The sequence below is a fragment of the Sapajus apella genome, unplaced genomic scaffold (assembly GCF_009761245.1).
Source record: "Sapajus apella isolate SASKATOON/1434 unplaced genomic scaffold, GSC_monkey_1.0 scaffold49, whole genome shotgun sequence".
NCBI lineage: Eukaryota > Metazoa > Chordata > Mammalia > Primates > Cebidae > Sapajus > Sapajus apella.
Window position 1 is genome coordinate 12,455,000 of NW_022436989.1, and position 16,881 is coordinate 12,471,880.

Genomic DNA, 16,881 nt, shown 5'->3' on the forward strand with positions numbered 1-16,881 from the left:
GGACATTCCAGTGGATTCCTGGGAGAAGATGGGGTGAGGGCCTCCGGACATTCCGAGGGCCAGAGGCCTTTTTGATATTCTGGTTATTTCTTTTTCTTTTTTTTTTTTTTTTTGAGACGGAGTTTCGCTCTTGTTACCCAGGCTGGAGTGCAATGGTGCAATCATCTCGGCTCACCGCAACCTCCGCCTCCTGGGTTCAGGCAATTCTCCTGCCTCAGCCTCCTGAGTAGCTGGGATTACAGGCAAGCGCCACCATGCCCAGCTAATTTTTTTTTTGTATTTTTAGTAGAGACGGGGCTTCACCATGTTGACCAGGATGGTCTCGATCTCTTGACCTCGTGATCCACCTGCCTCGGGCTCCCAAAGTGCTGAGATTATAGGTGTGAGCCACCGCGCCCGGCCTATTCTGGTTATTTCTTAAGTGATTCACAAAAGTCAAGATTAGCATTTGTTTACACATTGTCTGGGTAAGGTGGCGATTATAGTCCTTAATTACTTATTCACATTTGGGTTATAGAGAGCAGTTTCAACAGAAAGCTGAGGTATGGTTGAGGTATGCAGTTTTATGGGGCTTTTTACCATGTCACACATATATGTATATGTATATATAATATATACACGGTTTTGTCAGACTGTCTTAACTTTGATCTATACATATATATACATGTACATATATATGTATCCTCTATATACATATATGTACATATATATAATATTATATATATGTACATATATATTTCAAACAGTCTCGGTCTGTTACCAAGGCTGAAGTGCAGTGGTGCGATCTTGGCTCACTGCAAACTCCACCCCCTGGTTCAAGCGATTCTCCGGCCTCAGCCTCCAGAGTACCTGAGATTACAGGCGCCCGCCACCATGGCCAGCTAATTTTTGTATTTTTAGTAAAGACGGGTTTCACCATGTTGCCCAGGCTGATCTCGAACTCCTGGCCTTGAGTGATCTGCCCGCCTCAGTCTCCCAAAGTGCTGAGATTACAGATGTGAACCACTGTGCCTGGCCTGATCACGTATATGTTTTCATGTGGCTGTAACACAATTCATGTTTTCTATTTTTTCCTTCAATTTCTTCTGTATATTTTTCAAAAAATTATTCCGTTTAATTTTATTCCGGTCATCATAAAATGAGGCTATTCTGTAACTTTCTTTTGAAATGGAACCACTACGTACAATGGCTTGTGGCGCCTTGAAAAGCAAGTACAGTTTAAACAAGTGACAGCCTGACTGTGTTATACAAGATGAAGCATTCGCAGTCTGGGACGCTGGATCTTTGTCAGAAACAATTCTGTCAGCTAGTCTTGTGAGTACGTGCACGCCAGCGACGCGCCCGTCTCCTTACAGCACGGTTAGCGCGTCTGAAGACAAGTGCGCGGTCACGTGCAAATATTCCCGATTCCAAAGCGCATACCCAGCGGCGCCGGGGAGACGCTGGCGTGGCCCATTGCGCAGGCGCAGGAGCCGCGCTTGGGGCCTCTGCTCAGGCACTGCCGCGGACGACCTCGGGGTCCTTACTTGATTGGGACCGGAAGTGGCGTGTGCTGGGCCTTTCGGAGTCCCTGGCCCGCGGGCGTCGGGTGTGAGCTGCGCCCTCCGTTCTGAGGGTTTGTGGCCCACGGCTCCTTCGCGGTCCCTGCCGCCATCGCACACGCTCCGCGTTGTAGAGAAGATGGTGGGTCGGAACAGTGCCATCGCCGCCGGTGTATGTGGGGCCCTTTTTATCGGGTACTGCATCTACTTCGACCGCAAAAGACGAAGTGACCCCAACTTTAAGAACAGGCTTCGAGAACGTGAGTGGGTCCCCTCTCCCCTGGCCGGGCCCTCTGCCTCCGGCCGCGGCCCTCCATAGGAGGGTTGTGCCAACTTGAAAAACAAGGGGTTCTTACCGCCCACCTGCCTGTGGGTCACGCAGGGTGACCGCATGGTGCGGCTGGGAAGAGGAGATGGCGCTGGCTGCGCCGCTCCCTGGGCTCCAGGGCCCCGCAGGAATTCCCTCCATTTTGGAGGAAGGATTTTTCCCATTTTGTTTTCCCCAAACACTTGAGGCGTGCATATGCACTCTAGTTTGTGTTACAGTTTCGGTGTGTGTAGCGTGGGGAGGAGGTTGTCTCTCTTTGTCGTTCATCTTTTTAAGCCTCTACTCCTAACTCAAAAGTGCATTTTGTTGCGGATTTTAGCCTGAGGCTAAATCCGCATGCTCAGTGCGGTATCATTGTTGCACCTTTTTTTTTTTAAAAAACAAACAAACAAAAAAACCGTAGTCTTGCTCTGTCGCTCAGGCTGGAGTGCAGTGGCGCGATCTCGGCTCACTGCCACCTCCGCCTCCCGGGTTCAAGCGATTTTCATGCCTCAGCCTCCCAAGTAGCTGGGATTACAGGCGGCCGCCACCACGCCCGGCTAATTTTTTTGTATTTAGTAGAGACGGAGTCGTGAGGCTGGTCTGGAAGTCCTGACTTCAGATGATCCGCTCGCCTCGGCCTCCAAAGTGGTGGGATTACAGGCGTGTGCCACCGCACCCCGCCCATTGTTGCATTCTTAAACCCTCTTGGTAGCTTCGCTCTAGGGTGCTTCCAAGTTATGAGTGAATGCTACAGAAATTGCAGGGGAGTCCAAAGGGCTGCGCTTCTCCCGTGGCTCAGTCTTATTTCATACCTGCGACATCTTTGAAGAGAGGTCTACCAGAGGGGAATCGTGTCATGAAAACCGCTGTGATCCACCTTGAATTTGGGGAGAATCTTCATTCGCATCACTGAAGAGCAAATTTATTGCAATGAGAAATATTTTTATAGCTTGATTGTTCAGCCAAAGCAGTTTTTGAAATTAAAATTGTTACGTAAGTTACTAAAGCCCAGAAAGTACAAAGAAGGGATTGTTGTTTACTTAAGTAACTGTGGTTATTTAATTCAGCTATACCAAGTCATTTCAAGTGTTCAGTAGCCATGTGTGGGCAGTTACTCCAGCGGTGATCTTACTAGTACTCAGAATGAAACATCTGATTCTGTTGTTGCATAGTTTTAGTACTGTTCCTTACACATGGTAATTGATGAATGCTAGAGATTTTTTTATGAGTAGAATAATTTTGCTGTTTGATGTTTTTGTTATGAAGTAAAATTTATTTAATTTCGCAGCCTGTTTAATGGTAATTGCGGCTCTGCATGGTGGCTCACGCCTGTAATCTCAACACTTTGGGAGGCCGAGGCAGGCGGATCACCTGAGGTGTCAGGAGTTGGAGGCCAGCGAGGCAAAATCCCATCTCCGCTAAAAATACAAAAATTAGCTGGGCGTGGTGGTATGTGCCTGTAGTCCCAGCTGCTTGGGAGGCTGAGGCAGAATTGTTGGAACGAGAAAGGCATAGGCTGCAGTGAGCAGAGATTGCACCACTCCACCTCCCAGTGGGGACAGAGCAAGATTCTGTCTCCAGAATATGAATATATGTATAATCAGCCAGTCATGCAATTTTATACACACACACACACACACACACACAACTTATGACTAAATTTCACTTTCCTGGGTTTCATGATCAGTTTTTTTTGTGTTTTCTTTTTTAAATTTCCTCTGAGAAGGAATTTGTTTCATCATGATCAGTTTTGTCATTTTCCCTTAATTCTGGTTTAGTAAATTGTGTTTCTCAGTGTTGATCCTACAAACTTGGCATGTTCATTTCTGAAGTGCTGGGGGTTTTTTTGTTTGTTTTTTTGAGACAGAGTCTCGCTCTGTCGCCCAGGCTGGAGTGCAGTGGTGTGATCTCAGCTCACTGCAACCTCTGTCTTCCAGGTTCAAACTATTCACCTGCCTCAGCCTCCTGAGTAGCTGGGACTATAGGTACATGTCACCACACCCGGCTAATTTTTTGTATTTTTAGTAGAGATAGGGTTTCACCATGGTGACCAGGCTGGTCTCTCTTTTTTTTTTCTTTTTTTTTGGGATGAAGTCTCACTCTGTCACCCAAGCTGGAGTGCAGTGATGCGATCTTGACTCCCTGCAACCTCCACCTCCCGGGTTCAAGCTATTCTCCTGCCTCAGCCTCCCAAGTAGCTGAGACTACAGGTGCATGCCACCATGCCCAGCTAATTTTTGTACTTTTAGTAGAGGCAGAGTTTTGCTATGTTGGCCAGGCTGGCCTCGAACTCCTGACCTTGTTATCCACCAGACGTGGACTTCCAGAGTGCTAGGATTACAGGCATGAGCCACTGTGCCCAGTAACCTCCTTTAGTGTTATTGTGAGGATTAAGTAACATTAGTATTAGTAGAGACAGGGTTTCTCCATATTGGTCTCAACTCACTGCAACCTCCGCCTCCCAGGTTCAAGCGATTCTCCTGCCTCAGCCTCCCGAGTAGCTGGGACTACAAGTGTGAGTCACCATGCCTGGCTAATTTTTGTAATTTTAATAGAGGCAGGATTTCACCATGTTGACCAAGCTGGTCTTGAACTCCTGACCTCAGGTGATCTGCCCACCTCAGCCTCCCAAAGTGCTGGGATTACAGGTGTGAGCCACTGCGCCTGGCTGGTAACACATTATTTTCTGCCTTAAGAGAACAAAAACCCATAAGCAAATGGAGGGTCGAATTATGTTCTTTGTTCTTTTTCCCCACAGTTAATTGTGCCATGATGAACACTTAGGCAAGGTAGTTAGAAAAATTGGAAGTCTTCAAATTAATACATAAGATCAACTTTAATGCATATTTTCTGTTGAAACGTCTAGAATTGTATTTAAGCCTTACAGCGGTAGCACTCTATTATGGGAGATGACTTGGCATCTGATGCTGGTGTGATTAAATCCAGTGTGTAAGGGTTGACTAAGAAAAGGTACCTTGACCATAGTAAATTAACCATCTGTCTGCAGGTGGGCAGACCTCTTTACTCATGCATTGAGACTTAGATTTATAGAGTGCTTTAGGGTTTTCAGAGGACATTTGCTTGTTTCGTGGCTTTCCTCATTGTAGCCTTTTCCTCATTGTACCGTGAGGCAGACCTTATCCTGGGAGAGTGAGAGATTTGCCCAAGATCGCCCAGCTAATAAGTATTGGAGCCTTACATTTTCTTAACTATGTCAGTAAAGACTCTCATCTTTTTTTTTTTTTTTTTTTTCTTTTTTTTTTTTACCACACAAAAACCTAGTGTCTAAGTAGTTAAGACTCTCTATGTCACTGGTAGGTTTTAGTGATTATCACTTAAGGTGTAGTCCTCCCTTGAATTATTAGTTCCAGGACTTTCCTGGGTACCAAAATCTGAGGGTGCTCAGGTACCTTTTATTTAATGATATGCTCAGGTACCATATTTAATGCTATGCTCATGTAGTATTTTCATATAGCCACCGTATGCCTCCTGTACACTTTGGATTATCTCTGGATTACTTATAATACCTAATATGATGTACATGCTATGTAAATAGTTTAACAATTTTTTTTTTTAACCCTCAAAATTTTTTTTTTTTTTTTAAGAATGCCAGTTACTAAAGATATAATCTGGCATATTTCAGAAATAAAACTTCCTAATATTAGTCCCCTAATTCTTGCCCCTGTTACATGTCCTCTGGTTGGAGAGGGGACTTGATCTGCTTATTGTAATTACTTTAGAAGTCCAGCTGTTGGAGTGATCTCCATCTTGTGAATTGCTAGATCTTCTGCCCCAAAGGGCAGGAGAATGCCCCTGTCCAGTGTCACATTGCCTACAGCTCATTGACCGGAACTATTCACATGGCTTTGATAGATCACAAGGCCAGGGTGGGATAGATTCTAGAGTTAGAAATGTTTTGCAAGTGGAATTAATGACTGCCACAACAATTAGAATTCTTTTGATTTCCATTTTTATAATGACAAAATGAAAATATAACATTACATATCTTACAGGAAGAAAGAAACAGAAGCTTGCCAAGGAGAGAGCTGGGCTTTCCAAGGTAATGGTCTGGTTTCTGTTTAAATTATATATTTTCTAGAAATATTATTTTAAAATCTGTAACTGGAAATGTAATTAAATGTAATTGGAAAAAGCTAGTTGATACTGGACATTGCTTTTTTATTTTAAAATACAGCTTATTTGGGGTGGAGGAGAAGTGGGATAAAATACAGCTTATTTTTAGGAGTAGGTGAATAATACAGTTCCACTGCAGATTATCCAGTCCTTTCATTATTTCTTTTGTTGGCCATAATAACAGCTAATTGTATGATGTTGAACTCCTGTTAATTAAGGGGCAAGATAATAGTTTCAAGACATTTGCACCAAAAGATGAAAGGTTCCTAATCAGCTGCTTCAAAGTGATACAGTAAAAAAACTTAAGATTTAATTTTTCTTGCTCCAGCTTCCTTTAAAAGAACCATGGGTTACTATTTCAAAAGTTATTCGAGATTATTCAGGCCCACTGATCCAGAATCCCAGTGCCCTGACAGATTTTTGCCTTGTTGGAGTACACACTTCGGATATAAAACTTGTAATTTTATTGGCTAATGATTGTATTTTTACTAGAGATGGGGTTTTGCAATGTTGGCCAGGCCGGTCTTGAACTCCTGACCTCAGATGATCCACCCGTCTTGGCCTTCCAAAGTGCTAGGATTACAGGTATGAGCCACCGCTCGGCCTAGATTTTACATGCATCTAAAAGACTGTTTTTTGAGACAGGGTTTCACTCCGTCACCCAGGCTGCCATGCAGTGGTGTGATCACAGCTCCGTGCCTTCACCTCTCAGGCTCAAGTGATCCTACTACCTCAGCCTCTCTCTACAAAAAGATTAAAAATTAGCTGGGCATGGTGATGCATGCCTATATAAAATAATGTTGAATTAGAAGGACAAATTAATTACAGTTATATAAAAATCTACAATAATGACAGTCAAAACATACTGTAAATATTAAAGTGTACAGATGGTATAGATAGATTTTGCACTCTTTTCTCTTTACATCCGAGGTAGAGCTTTCCAAGAATTACCCAAATACAAGTTTAATGAGTTTTTTCTTTCTTTCTTTTTCTTTTTCTTTTTTTTTTTTTTAGACGGAGTTTTGCTCTCGTTACCCCGGCTGGAGTGCAATGGCGTAATCTTGGCTCACTGCAACCTCAGCCTCCTGAGTAGCTGGGATTACAGGCATGCGCCACCATGCCCAGCTAATTTTTTGTATTTTTAGTAGAGACAGGGTTTCACCATATTGACCAGGATGGTCTCAATCCACCCGCCTCAGCCTCCGAAAGTGTTGGGATTACAGGCGTGAGCCACCACACCCAGCCCGAGTTTTTTCATTTTATTCACTTGAGTGCAGATAAACTCTTAATTTCTACAAGTGTTGTTCAGGAGTAAATTTCTTCTATCCTTTTTTAGAATGAGTGACTTGGTTTTTTGTTGTTTTATTGATACCTGGTTATACCCCCTGGCATAATTGTGGTGTCGATTATTAAATTTTTTATTTCCAGTTACCTGACCTTAAAGATGCTGAAGCTGTTCAGAAATTCTTCCTTGAAGAAATACAACTTGGTGAAGAATTACTAGCTCAAGGTAATAGTCACTGAAAAGCTAAGGAACTAGGTAGAATTTCTCACACTAATGTAAATTTATGATGATAAGGGGCTTTATTTTTATAATTTGGATATTTGAAAAGGTACTCCAAATATCTCAAGACAAGTTTTTAGGCACTTAATAATTGGAAGATTATTTTGTGTAAGGCTGGCTCTAGAAAGAAATATTCCTTGTGGGATATTGTTGTCCATAATATATTTTAAGGGAGTTTTAGGTTTTCTTATTACATGATACAGAAGATACAGTAAGTTTTTACAAATGAGGTTTGGTTCTCTTACTCTGAAGTAGTTTCTAATGTATAGCCATAGTGCAATATATAAATAGTAACTGAGGGAATATACTCCTCAACTCCTTCATCTAATCTTCAGGTCTTTTCCAGTATTTATAGGAAGGAATGGCTAATATAAGGTCCCAGAGAAGGTTAATTTACCTAATCAAGGTCACACGGTGAGTTCATGACCCCTTATTTCAGAACCAACTTGTTATCTGATTCAGAATTTAGCCTTTTCATTACATTGTACTTCATTTATTTCATCAACAGTGTTAAGAAGTTTCTAAAAATTATTCTGTCAATCTTTTTTTTTTTTTAAAAAGACAGTTTCGCTCTTGTTACCCAGGCTGGAGTGCAATGGTGCGATCTCGGCTCACCACAACCTCCGCCTCCTGGGTTCAGGCAGTTCTCCTGCCTCAGCCTCCTGAGTAGCTGGGATTACAGGCACGCGCCACCATGCCAAGCTAATTTTTTTGTATTTTTAGTAGAGATGGGGTTTCACCATGTTGACCAGGATGGTCTCGATCTCTCGACCTTGTGATCCACCCACCTCGGCCTCCTAAAGTGCTGGGATTATAGGCGTGAGCCACCGCGCCCAGCCTATTCTGTCAATCTTTAAAGTTCCAACTATAAAATTTAAACTATCAGATTGACTCACATGAGAACCATAATTTGCTCAGTAATTTAATCTCAATAGTAGATTTGAAGTAGTTGCTATCATTAATAAAACTGCTATTAAGTATTAATTTTTAAATCTGTTTGCTGTATCAATAGATTTATATAGAATTGAACTACATGATGTGGGGTACTTGTGTGTGAATGGGTTTTTTGTTTTTTTTTTGTTTCTTTTATGGGAAGAATTTAATTTATTTAAAATGGTGGCAACTAACATTTTATCATGTCCACACTTTGCCAAGAAGTACTTTTTGGATATAAATAGAATTGCTCAATTAAGTTGACCGAAGGAGTCACAGTGCTCGAATTGCTGACAGACTCAGAAAGATTAAAAATCAGTGAGTAGGGACAGGCACAGTGACTCATGCCAGTAAACCCCAGCACTTTGGAAAGCTGAGGCAGGAGGATTGCTGGAGGCCAGGAGTTCAAGACCGCATCGAAGTGAGACCCTCATCCCTACAGTGAATGAGAAAATAAGCCAGGTGCAGTAGTATGCACCTGTAGTCCCAGCTATTCAGAGACTGAAGTAGGATCCCTTGAACCTGGGAGTTTGAGGCTCCATTGAGCCATGATAGTGCCATTGTGTTCCAGCCTAGGCAACAGAGTGAGATGCTATCTCTTAAAAACTGTATACATAAAATCTGTAACTGCAGAGGAGTACAAGATAGATGCCAATCAGGAAACATTTCCAGGTGTCCTACAGGCATCACACCTCAGTTTCTCCAGCAATCCTAGAGAGAGGACGCAGGCATCGTGGAAAGGGAGGGCATTCCCTCTCAGTGCTTAAACAGTGCTTCATATTGAGTTGCACTGTTCCTTGCATCATATAACACTGGGTTTGATCTTCCTGTGCTGTGTGATAGATGGATTTTATGATCTTGGTGCTGTTGTATTAACAAAATATACCACTTATGATCTGGCTATCCAGTCAGCGAAAGTTATAGCAACATTTGCTTTGCCCAGGAAGGGAGAGCTCTAGATGACAGGATCACTGCAATTGAGTTTGTGTCAGTGTGTCCTCTTCAGCATTGTTGCTAAATCTGCAGATGAGGTAATTAACAGTGCAAGTTTAGAAGAGACTTAATTATGGTGTGTATTCACAAGCAGAAACTGACTTAACCAATCTTTTGATTGCTACAGTTCTAAACTGACGGTCAGTGGAGCACTGCAACCCTCGGGTGGATCTCTTGTAATGGGTATCACTACATCATTTCAATACCTGGGAAAGGAATTGGCCACCATCAAGCAAGATGGTGCCTGCAATGACACACAATTGGAGTATCCCGAAACATACGTAGATGGGACAGTCATAGTCCTCACACTGGCAGTGGAGATTGACCTGTTTCTGATGACGGTCAAGAGTTAAGAAAGCTCTTGGGAACCTTTAGTTATACTCAGGTGCCATCACTTACCCCCCGCAGTACTCAGAATTTTACCCAAAATGTTTCTCAGTCTTTTCACAGCAGCCATTTGGTAGAACAAAAAACATATACCGTCATATACCAAATTTAAGAGCCTGGAAAGAACACCAGAGCGACTGTCCTGATACCCAGGCTTGCCATCAGCTGACAGGGTCAAGTGCATTGGGTATGGTGGTAGAGATATTCCCTAAGACATACTTAATATCCTCAGCTTGCTGGGGAAAAATTAGTAAGGTTGACTTGAAATTGTTTTCTCTCTATTTTATTTTATTTTATTTTTTGAAATGGAGTTTCCTCTGTCACCTGAAGTACATGGAGTGCAGTGGTGAGACCTCAGCTCACTGCAGCCTCCGCCTCCCGGGTTCAAGTGATTCTACTGTCTCAGCCTCCTGAGTAGCTGGGACTACAGGCATGTGCCACAACGTCTGGCTAATTTTTTTAATGTTTTTGGCAGAGATGGGGTTTGACCATGTTGGTCAGGCTGGTCTCGAGTGCCTGAACTCAAGTGATCCGCCTGCCTTGGCCTTCCCAAGTACTGGGATTATAGGCGTGAGCCCATTCTTATTCTTTAAGATCAGTTAACTGATCTTATGTGAATTTATATCGTGGAAAATTGTTTGGTAAATAAAAATAACTTAGTAAAAAATGATCTTAATGGTATTAAGAGTTGCAAAAGGTCTGAGCTATTTATTTACTTATTTGAGACGGAGTCTCACTATTTATTTTTATTTTTTATTTATTTGAGATGGAGTCTCACTCTGTCAACCAGGCAGGAGTGCAGTGGCTTGATCTTGGCTCACTGCAACTTTCACCTCCCAGGTTCAAGCGACTCTCATTCCTCAGCCTCCCAAGTAGCTAATTACAGGTGTGTACCACTATGCCCAGCTAATTTTTGTATTTTTAGTAGAGGCAGTATTTCACCATGTTGGCCATGCTGATCTTGAACTCCTGACCTCAGATGAGCCACCGTGCCTGGCCAGGTCTGAGATTTACCTTACTTGCATGCTAACAAGTATAGTCTGCCCCAGTTTCGTGGATGCTGGCAGAAGACGTGAGACCACTGGGCTAGAGACAAAGGATAGCTTGTTAGTCACTGCAATAACAGTAACAAGGGTATTGACATTTCCCCAGGCCGCAGTTCCTATAGGCAATGCAGAAGGTCAGGTGACACTGCACATGTTAGTGGGTTGCATATAGGAGAGGAGCCCTGAAGTTAAGAAAACTAAATTTTTATGATGAACAGTAAACATATGCCCCTTTCCCTACACATAGGTAATGTTGCAAACCTGCCTTTGCTCCAGAGGGAGGCATTATATTTTCTGAGGTTGTTCACTGTATAAACATCCTTGAGAAGATAATTTGGAGCAAAGGCAGTGAATGTTTCTGCTCGGAAGTGCAGAAATGTGAGAGAATTGCGGAGAATTGTCCCTTTGCTTATATTGCTATTTTTTAAAAATACATGTAATGAAGTTATTTTTATGGAATGCACATTAAGATATTTTCTTTCATGGAACCTCCTATATAGAAGACTGCTTAATGAAAAATATTTAACAGCGTAGTTTTGCTCAAATAATTTGGGACAGTTTTTTGGAGTTTTATTTAAAGTGGAATTAGGGCTGAGTGTGGTGGCTCATGCCTATAATTTCAGCACATTGGGAGGCTGAGGCAGGAGGATTACTTGAGTCCAGGAGTTTGAGACCAGTCTGGGCAACATAGTGAGACCCCCATGTCTACAAAAAAAAATAAATAAATAAATAAGCAAAATTAGCCCGGTGTGGTGGCACACGCCTGTTGTCCTAGCTACTTGGAAGGCTGAGGTGGGAGGGTTACTTGAGGCCAGGAAGTTGAGGCTGCAATGAGCCAAGATTGTACCATTGTACTCCAGTCTGCGTGACAGAGGGAGAGCCTGTCTTAAAAGGAGCACATAGCAGATACTTAATATTTGTTGGATTAAGTTAACTTTGAAAAGCTGTAAGCCTAAGTATTTTTTTCTTTCAAAAGTAATGTGTCAAAGGAAATTCATAAATAAATGAGAAAAAAATAATCCCTCCCACTCAGTGTTAATCTGACTTTATTTGTCCAGTCATACTTCATTAGTATGACCATTTTTCCTACTACTATCACTTAAAATTTTGTTTTCCTCCCATGTGATACCATTCAAATAGTACAGAGGGTTGGCTTAATATAAAATTGGGTCTTCTTTCTACCTTAGGCTCCAGTCTTCTAGTTGCCTGTTATAGAAAAGTACCATTCGATTGTTAGCAATTGTCTTATGTAGTCTTTCAGAAATATTCCAAGCATATAAATAGTAATATGCATTGACATTTTTTATGCCTTGATTTCCCCTTCTGTATGTATGTTTGAAACACTTCCATATCAGTATGTGTAGTCTGACTCATTCTTGTTAGTGGTTTCATAATGTTTATTGATATGAAGGCACTGTAGGTTATTTCAAGTATTTTACCTGCCTAGTGTTTTTGGTCGGCATCATTTGGAAGATAGTTTGTCAAGTTAATTTTTGGCAAAGGCCAAGGCTTTTCAAGTTACATTTAGTTTTATGTCAATCTTACAGGTGAATATGAGAAGGGAGTAGACCATCTAACGAATGCAATTGCTGTGTGTGGACAGCCACAGCAGTTACTGCAGGTCTTACAGCAAACTCTTCCACCACCAGTGTTCCAGATGCTTCTGACTAAGCTCCCAACAATTAGTCAGGTAAGGAATTGAAATGTTATGACATAAAAGTGAGTAGGATTTTGAATCGAATAATTAGGGACATTTTAAAACGAGCCCGGTGAACATGATGAATTAAACTCATCTGTATAATGAAAACAATATGGGAGATGTCAGTGCTTGACGTTTTCTTCCCTAATGGCAAACATCCAGATGACTGGGCATCAGATTTAGCGATTGTGCCCTGGAGGTGGATCAGGAAGTGTGTGTCTTAGTGATAAGTCTCAGGTCTTCATATTCAGATGTCCCAATTCAGGTCACTCTTGGCTACTTTGTACAACTGGCTTTCTGTGTACTCTTCCAGGAGACCATGCGTTCAGTCAGGTGATCTGACAAATGACCCTATAGCTGTATCCTAGACATGAGGGTACGCGAGACCATGGATTCCCTCTGACCTCACTTGTGTGAAGGCTCAGTGCCTCTGCTTCTGCTGAGGTGTGCTTTGAGATTGAAGCTATTCGACGACGTCCCCAAATCCCTACCCAAAAGTGCAAAATACCATTAATATACTGTAAAAGATTAATTTATGTGTAAATTAGGAGTTAATTAAAAATTCTGTTCATTTTGAGTTCTTTTCAAGGCACCCAAATGATTCTGCTTTTTGGAATAATGTGTCTATTACATGTGTTGATTTCCCAAGTTGGTGTGAATAAAAACAGTGAGTGGTGGTAGGAAGTATTTACAGAACTTTATCATTAGTAACTGGTTAATTTTTCTGATTTTTACTCAGTTGAATTGGAGAAGGACTGGAAAGAAAGTAAAGGTCCTAATGATTTGAGGGAACGAGTTGAAAAACCAAAGACGTGGTCTAAATTGTTTTTATTTAGACTAATGGGGTTAGGGTTCTAGAGGATTCATACCGGCATTGTCAGTTTAATATCATATGTTATTTGAAAGGCAGCATAGCATAGTGCTTTTGGAAAATTGGCCTGAGGGCAGTATCTTTTGCAACATTTGTGAATTCATTATGAAGCCTAATTCCTTTCTATAAAAATGGCCTGCCTTCTTTACTCAGTTATCTGGAAATATTTTCAGAATGCTAATTTGAGAGTACTCTATTCCTTCTTCATTAGCCTATGAGCATTTCTGTGCTAAAAAGGGGAAATGCTTGGAGCACAAAATGATCTGTAAAACACTAATTAGTGTTCCAAGTTTGCCAGGGAATGAAAAGAGATCTTAAATTGTTTTTGGTTTTAGTTACATAATTGGCTAATGTTATGTATGATGGCTGGCCACGGTGGCACTGGCCTGTGGTCCCAGCTACTCAGGAGGCTGTGGTGGGAAGAATCGCTTGAACCCAGGAGGCAGAGGTTGCATGCAGTGAGCTGAGATCGTGCTACTGCACTCCGGCCTGGGTGACAGACCCCATCTGAATTAAAAATACATATAATGTAATGCTTTGTCTCCTTTGTTAACTTGACATTTGAAATGGGACTGACAGTAGTATGATTATTGTTTTCTTGGATGCTGACAGTGTGTAAAGTGTTACATTTTGAATTAAATGCAGAGTGGGTGAACTTTACCAAGATGGGATTCTTTGAGTGCAAAGAGCATTTTATGTTGAACTTAGAATCCAGATTCAATGCTTATGACACTTAAAAATATTTTTTCTCTTTCAGAGAATTGTAAGTGCTCAGAGCTTGGCTGAAGATGACGTGGAATGAGAAACAAATGTCAACCTAATAAAATCTTAGTTAAAAGTATTTTTAAAATTCTTGGTAGTTGAGCAGCTTTGGGGGAATAAGGGCAAATATGCTTGTTATGAACTACACTGAAATCTACCAAAGTTAATGTTTACTTTGTGTAGATCCGTTTGTCTATTTTATTTATTTTTCCCAGTGAAAAGTGTATTTTGATAGAGAGCCTTTCATTTTATAAATACGCTATGAGTTACTGAAATATCATGGATTTTGTTTATTCCTGAAGCATAAACTGTAAATATGACATGGCTTATGTTAAAAATACCCAGTGCTCAGTTTTGAAGGATAGGCAAAAAAAAAAAAGTATAGGAGAAACTGAAGAATGAAGAATGTACACTTTTTAAATTTTAGCTCATACATTTTGCTGTAAATCTGGAAATTTGATAGACTTGATTGTGTTTGTGAAAACTGAGCATTAAAGTTTTTGAGTGATCATTTCTTTCCATTTAATCTCTGAGACGTAAATATGTCGGCGTGCTGCTGCGCTGTGTTAATTCCATTCCCTTTCTGTGTATCAGTCTCAAAGTTTTGTTTAAATCAGTGGGCTTAATGTGTTCTGGGTATTTATCTCCTTGTATTTTAAATATACGTAGTTGCAGATAGCACCGAGAATTAGATCTATGTACACCCCTAATCTCGCCTCGTGAGCTTCGCCAGTTCATGTGTGCTCACTTTCCTTTGTTACATGAGAGAATGCGACTGCTGACCACTGAAGTGTCCCTTTCAGCTTCTGGTTCATTGGGCTCTGTTGAGCATAAATCCACCTTAACCTGAGGAATGTATGTGGGCAACCAGGCCTTGGGTTTTTTTATATTCTGAATTTTGCATGCTTGCCTGACTTAGTATTTCCAAATTGATCTTTTTTTTTAATGATGTAACTATCTATTGTTGATTTTCACTGAAATTACATGATTCTGTCACTACTCTGTAAATTAATCTGAAACTTTTACAGTAGCTGGGATGATTTGCTTGTAAAAAATGTTTTTGGCCTTTTGCTTTTGTCTTCAATGTACCTCCTTAATCCTACTTCAACTTGATTAAGCTGTCTTGTGAAATGAGTAAGTTGCAACCCTGTGACTGAAAACTTGAAAAGGGTGGAGCAGGTGGGACCTCTTACTCTCGGATAGTGACATATTCTCCATAGTCACAGATTCCATTTCAGAACTAAGGATCCTTGGTACTTGGTGGCATCTGTTGAACTGAATAGCATTTCGCATTGTAAAGATTGCCTTTATTCTGTCTAAAAGTCTGGAGAGATCCCAAAGACGTCCTATGTACTAGGTATTTTATTTTGGTTTACTTATAAACTCTTAATCGTTCCTAATCTTGGGTTTTTGTGGCGTAGTAGAAAGAGAAACACAATTCTAGTTTCTGCCTCTTAATTAGCCGCACAGCCTTGAGCAAGTCACATTTCATCTCTGAACTTACCTCTACTATTAGATTAGGTGACTCACATTTAAGGACTTTTCTTGGGTACCTTGAGGGTTTGTGATCCTCAACCCTTAAACAGTGCTTTTTTGGTGACGCAGGACGTTTTTTTTTTTTGGCGGGGGGGGGGGGGGGGGGGGGGGGGACTGGCCAGTACAAACATGCCAGTCAGTTTTACTAGTGGGATCCTGTATCCAAAGCAGTGTGGTGGTGATTGGTCAGTGATTAACCAGGCAGCTGAGAAGTCTTAGGCACCGGTCCAGACATATATAGGAGGAGCAGTTAGGGAGAACAGGGGTGGGAAAGGGAGCAAGCAGCTGACAGCTCAGCAAGGAAAGAATGGGCTCAGAAAGGAGGGCGGGCTGGAGGAGTGATGGGCAGCTTAGGTTTGGGGAGGGTAGAAACACCATTTCCTTGGGAACTGGAGTGCAGTGTGACCTGGCTCTGAACCTGCTGGCTTTGCTGTAATGCTTGAAAAGGCAGTGATGCCTTCATTTTGTAGCTCATTAAGCCAAGTACATTTTCTTATTTAAATGACAACTTTGGTGCTTTAAAATGAAGTACCACTTTTTAAAGCTAGCTGTGTCAAGGAAAAAAAATCAGCGTTTTCTTTCTCCCAGAAATGTAATTGTCAAACACTATCGGTTCCCACTTTAAGTTTTACAGAGTGATAGAATCAGGTCATCGTCGTGATGCTGGCCAAATGGTTCTCAGCAGGTGAGAACGGGAAAAAAAAAAACCAGATTTCAGTGGAGTAATAAACAGCTTGAATGTTTCCATGTGCTAATGTTGCACACTTACAAGAAAACTTTGGAAATGGAAAATAATGTATTAGTGCAACAGTTGACATGCTTCTTTGGGCAAAGATACATTGTTTTGTTTCACAGTTTGTACTTAAAGGACATTTAAAACAGACTTACTGGCTGTGGCAATGCTGACCTGTTGACTGATAACTAGAACTTGGTTCTTATGTGAAGTGTGTAAAACCTAGTAGAGCGTGCATAGTAGGCAGTCAGTAAATGTTTGGTTTATTTGACCATCTTTCTGCCTGCCATCCTGACTTGATTAAATCAACCTGTGGACCAGAGTGTTAATGAGATGTTACTGCAGAAGAGATTGAGAAAATTGTTATATCAT

The 16,881-nt window shown here is 41.3% G+C and overlaps 1 protein-coding gene and 1 non-coding gene across 2 annotated transcripts; both read left to right on the plus strand.

Annotated features, from left to right (window-relative positions):
* Positions 1-1,401: 1,401 nt before the first annotated feature.
* Positions 1,402-16,553, plus strand: TOMM20 (translocase of outer mitochondrial membrane 20). The gene is made up of 5 exons (XM_032242310.1): positions 1,402-1,801; positions 5,865-5,911; positions 7,414-7,495; positions 12,456-12,598; positions 14,236-16,553. The coding sequence occupies exons 1-5, from the start codon at positions 1,681-1,683 to the stop codon at positions 14,278-14,280; spliced, it is 438 nt and encodes a 145-aa protein (XP_032098201.1). The 5' UTR covers positions 1,402-1,680; the 3' UTR covers positions 14,281-16,553.
* On the plus strand, positions 2,539-2,674 carry LOC116526213. The gene has a single exon (XR_004258029.1). It is a non-coding gene; the product is annotated as a small nucleolar RNA SNORA14 (small nucleolar RNA).
* Positions 16,554-16,881: the final 328 nt, after the last annotated feature.

Bases quoted from the DNA above. Each gene is read 5' to 3' on its own strand.
- TOMM20 (XM_032242310.1), top strand. From the start codon at position 1,681: ATGGTGGGTCGGAACAGTGCCATCGCCGCCGGTGTATGTGGGGCCCTT. The intron at 5,912-7,413 runs GTAATGGTCTGG...TTTTATTTCCAG, and splicing joins AGAGAGCTGGGCTTTCCAAG to TTACCTGACCTTAAAGATGC. The intron at 12,599-14,235 runs GTAAGGAATTGA...TTTCTCTTTCAG, and splicing joins AGCTCCCAACAATTAGTCAG to AGAATTGTAAGTGCTCAGAG.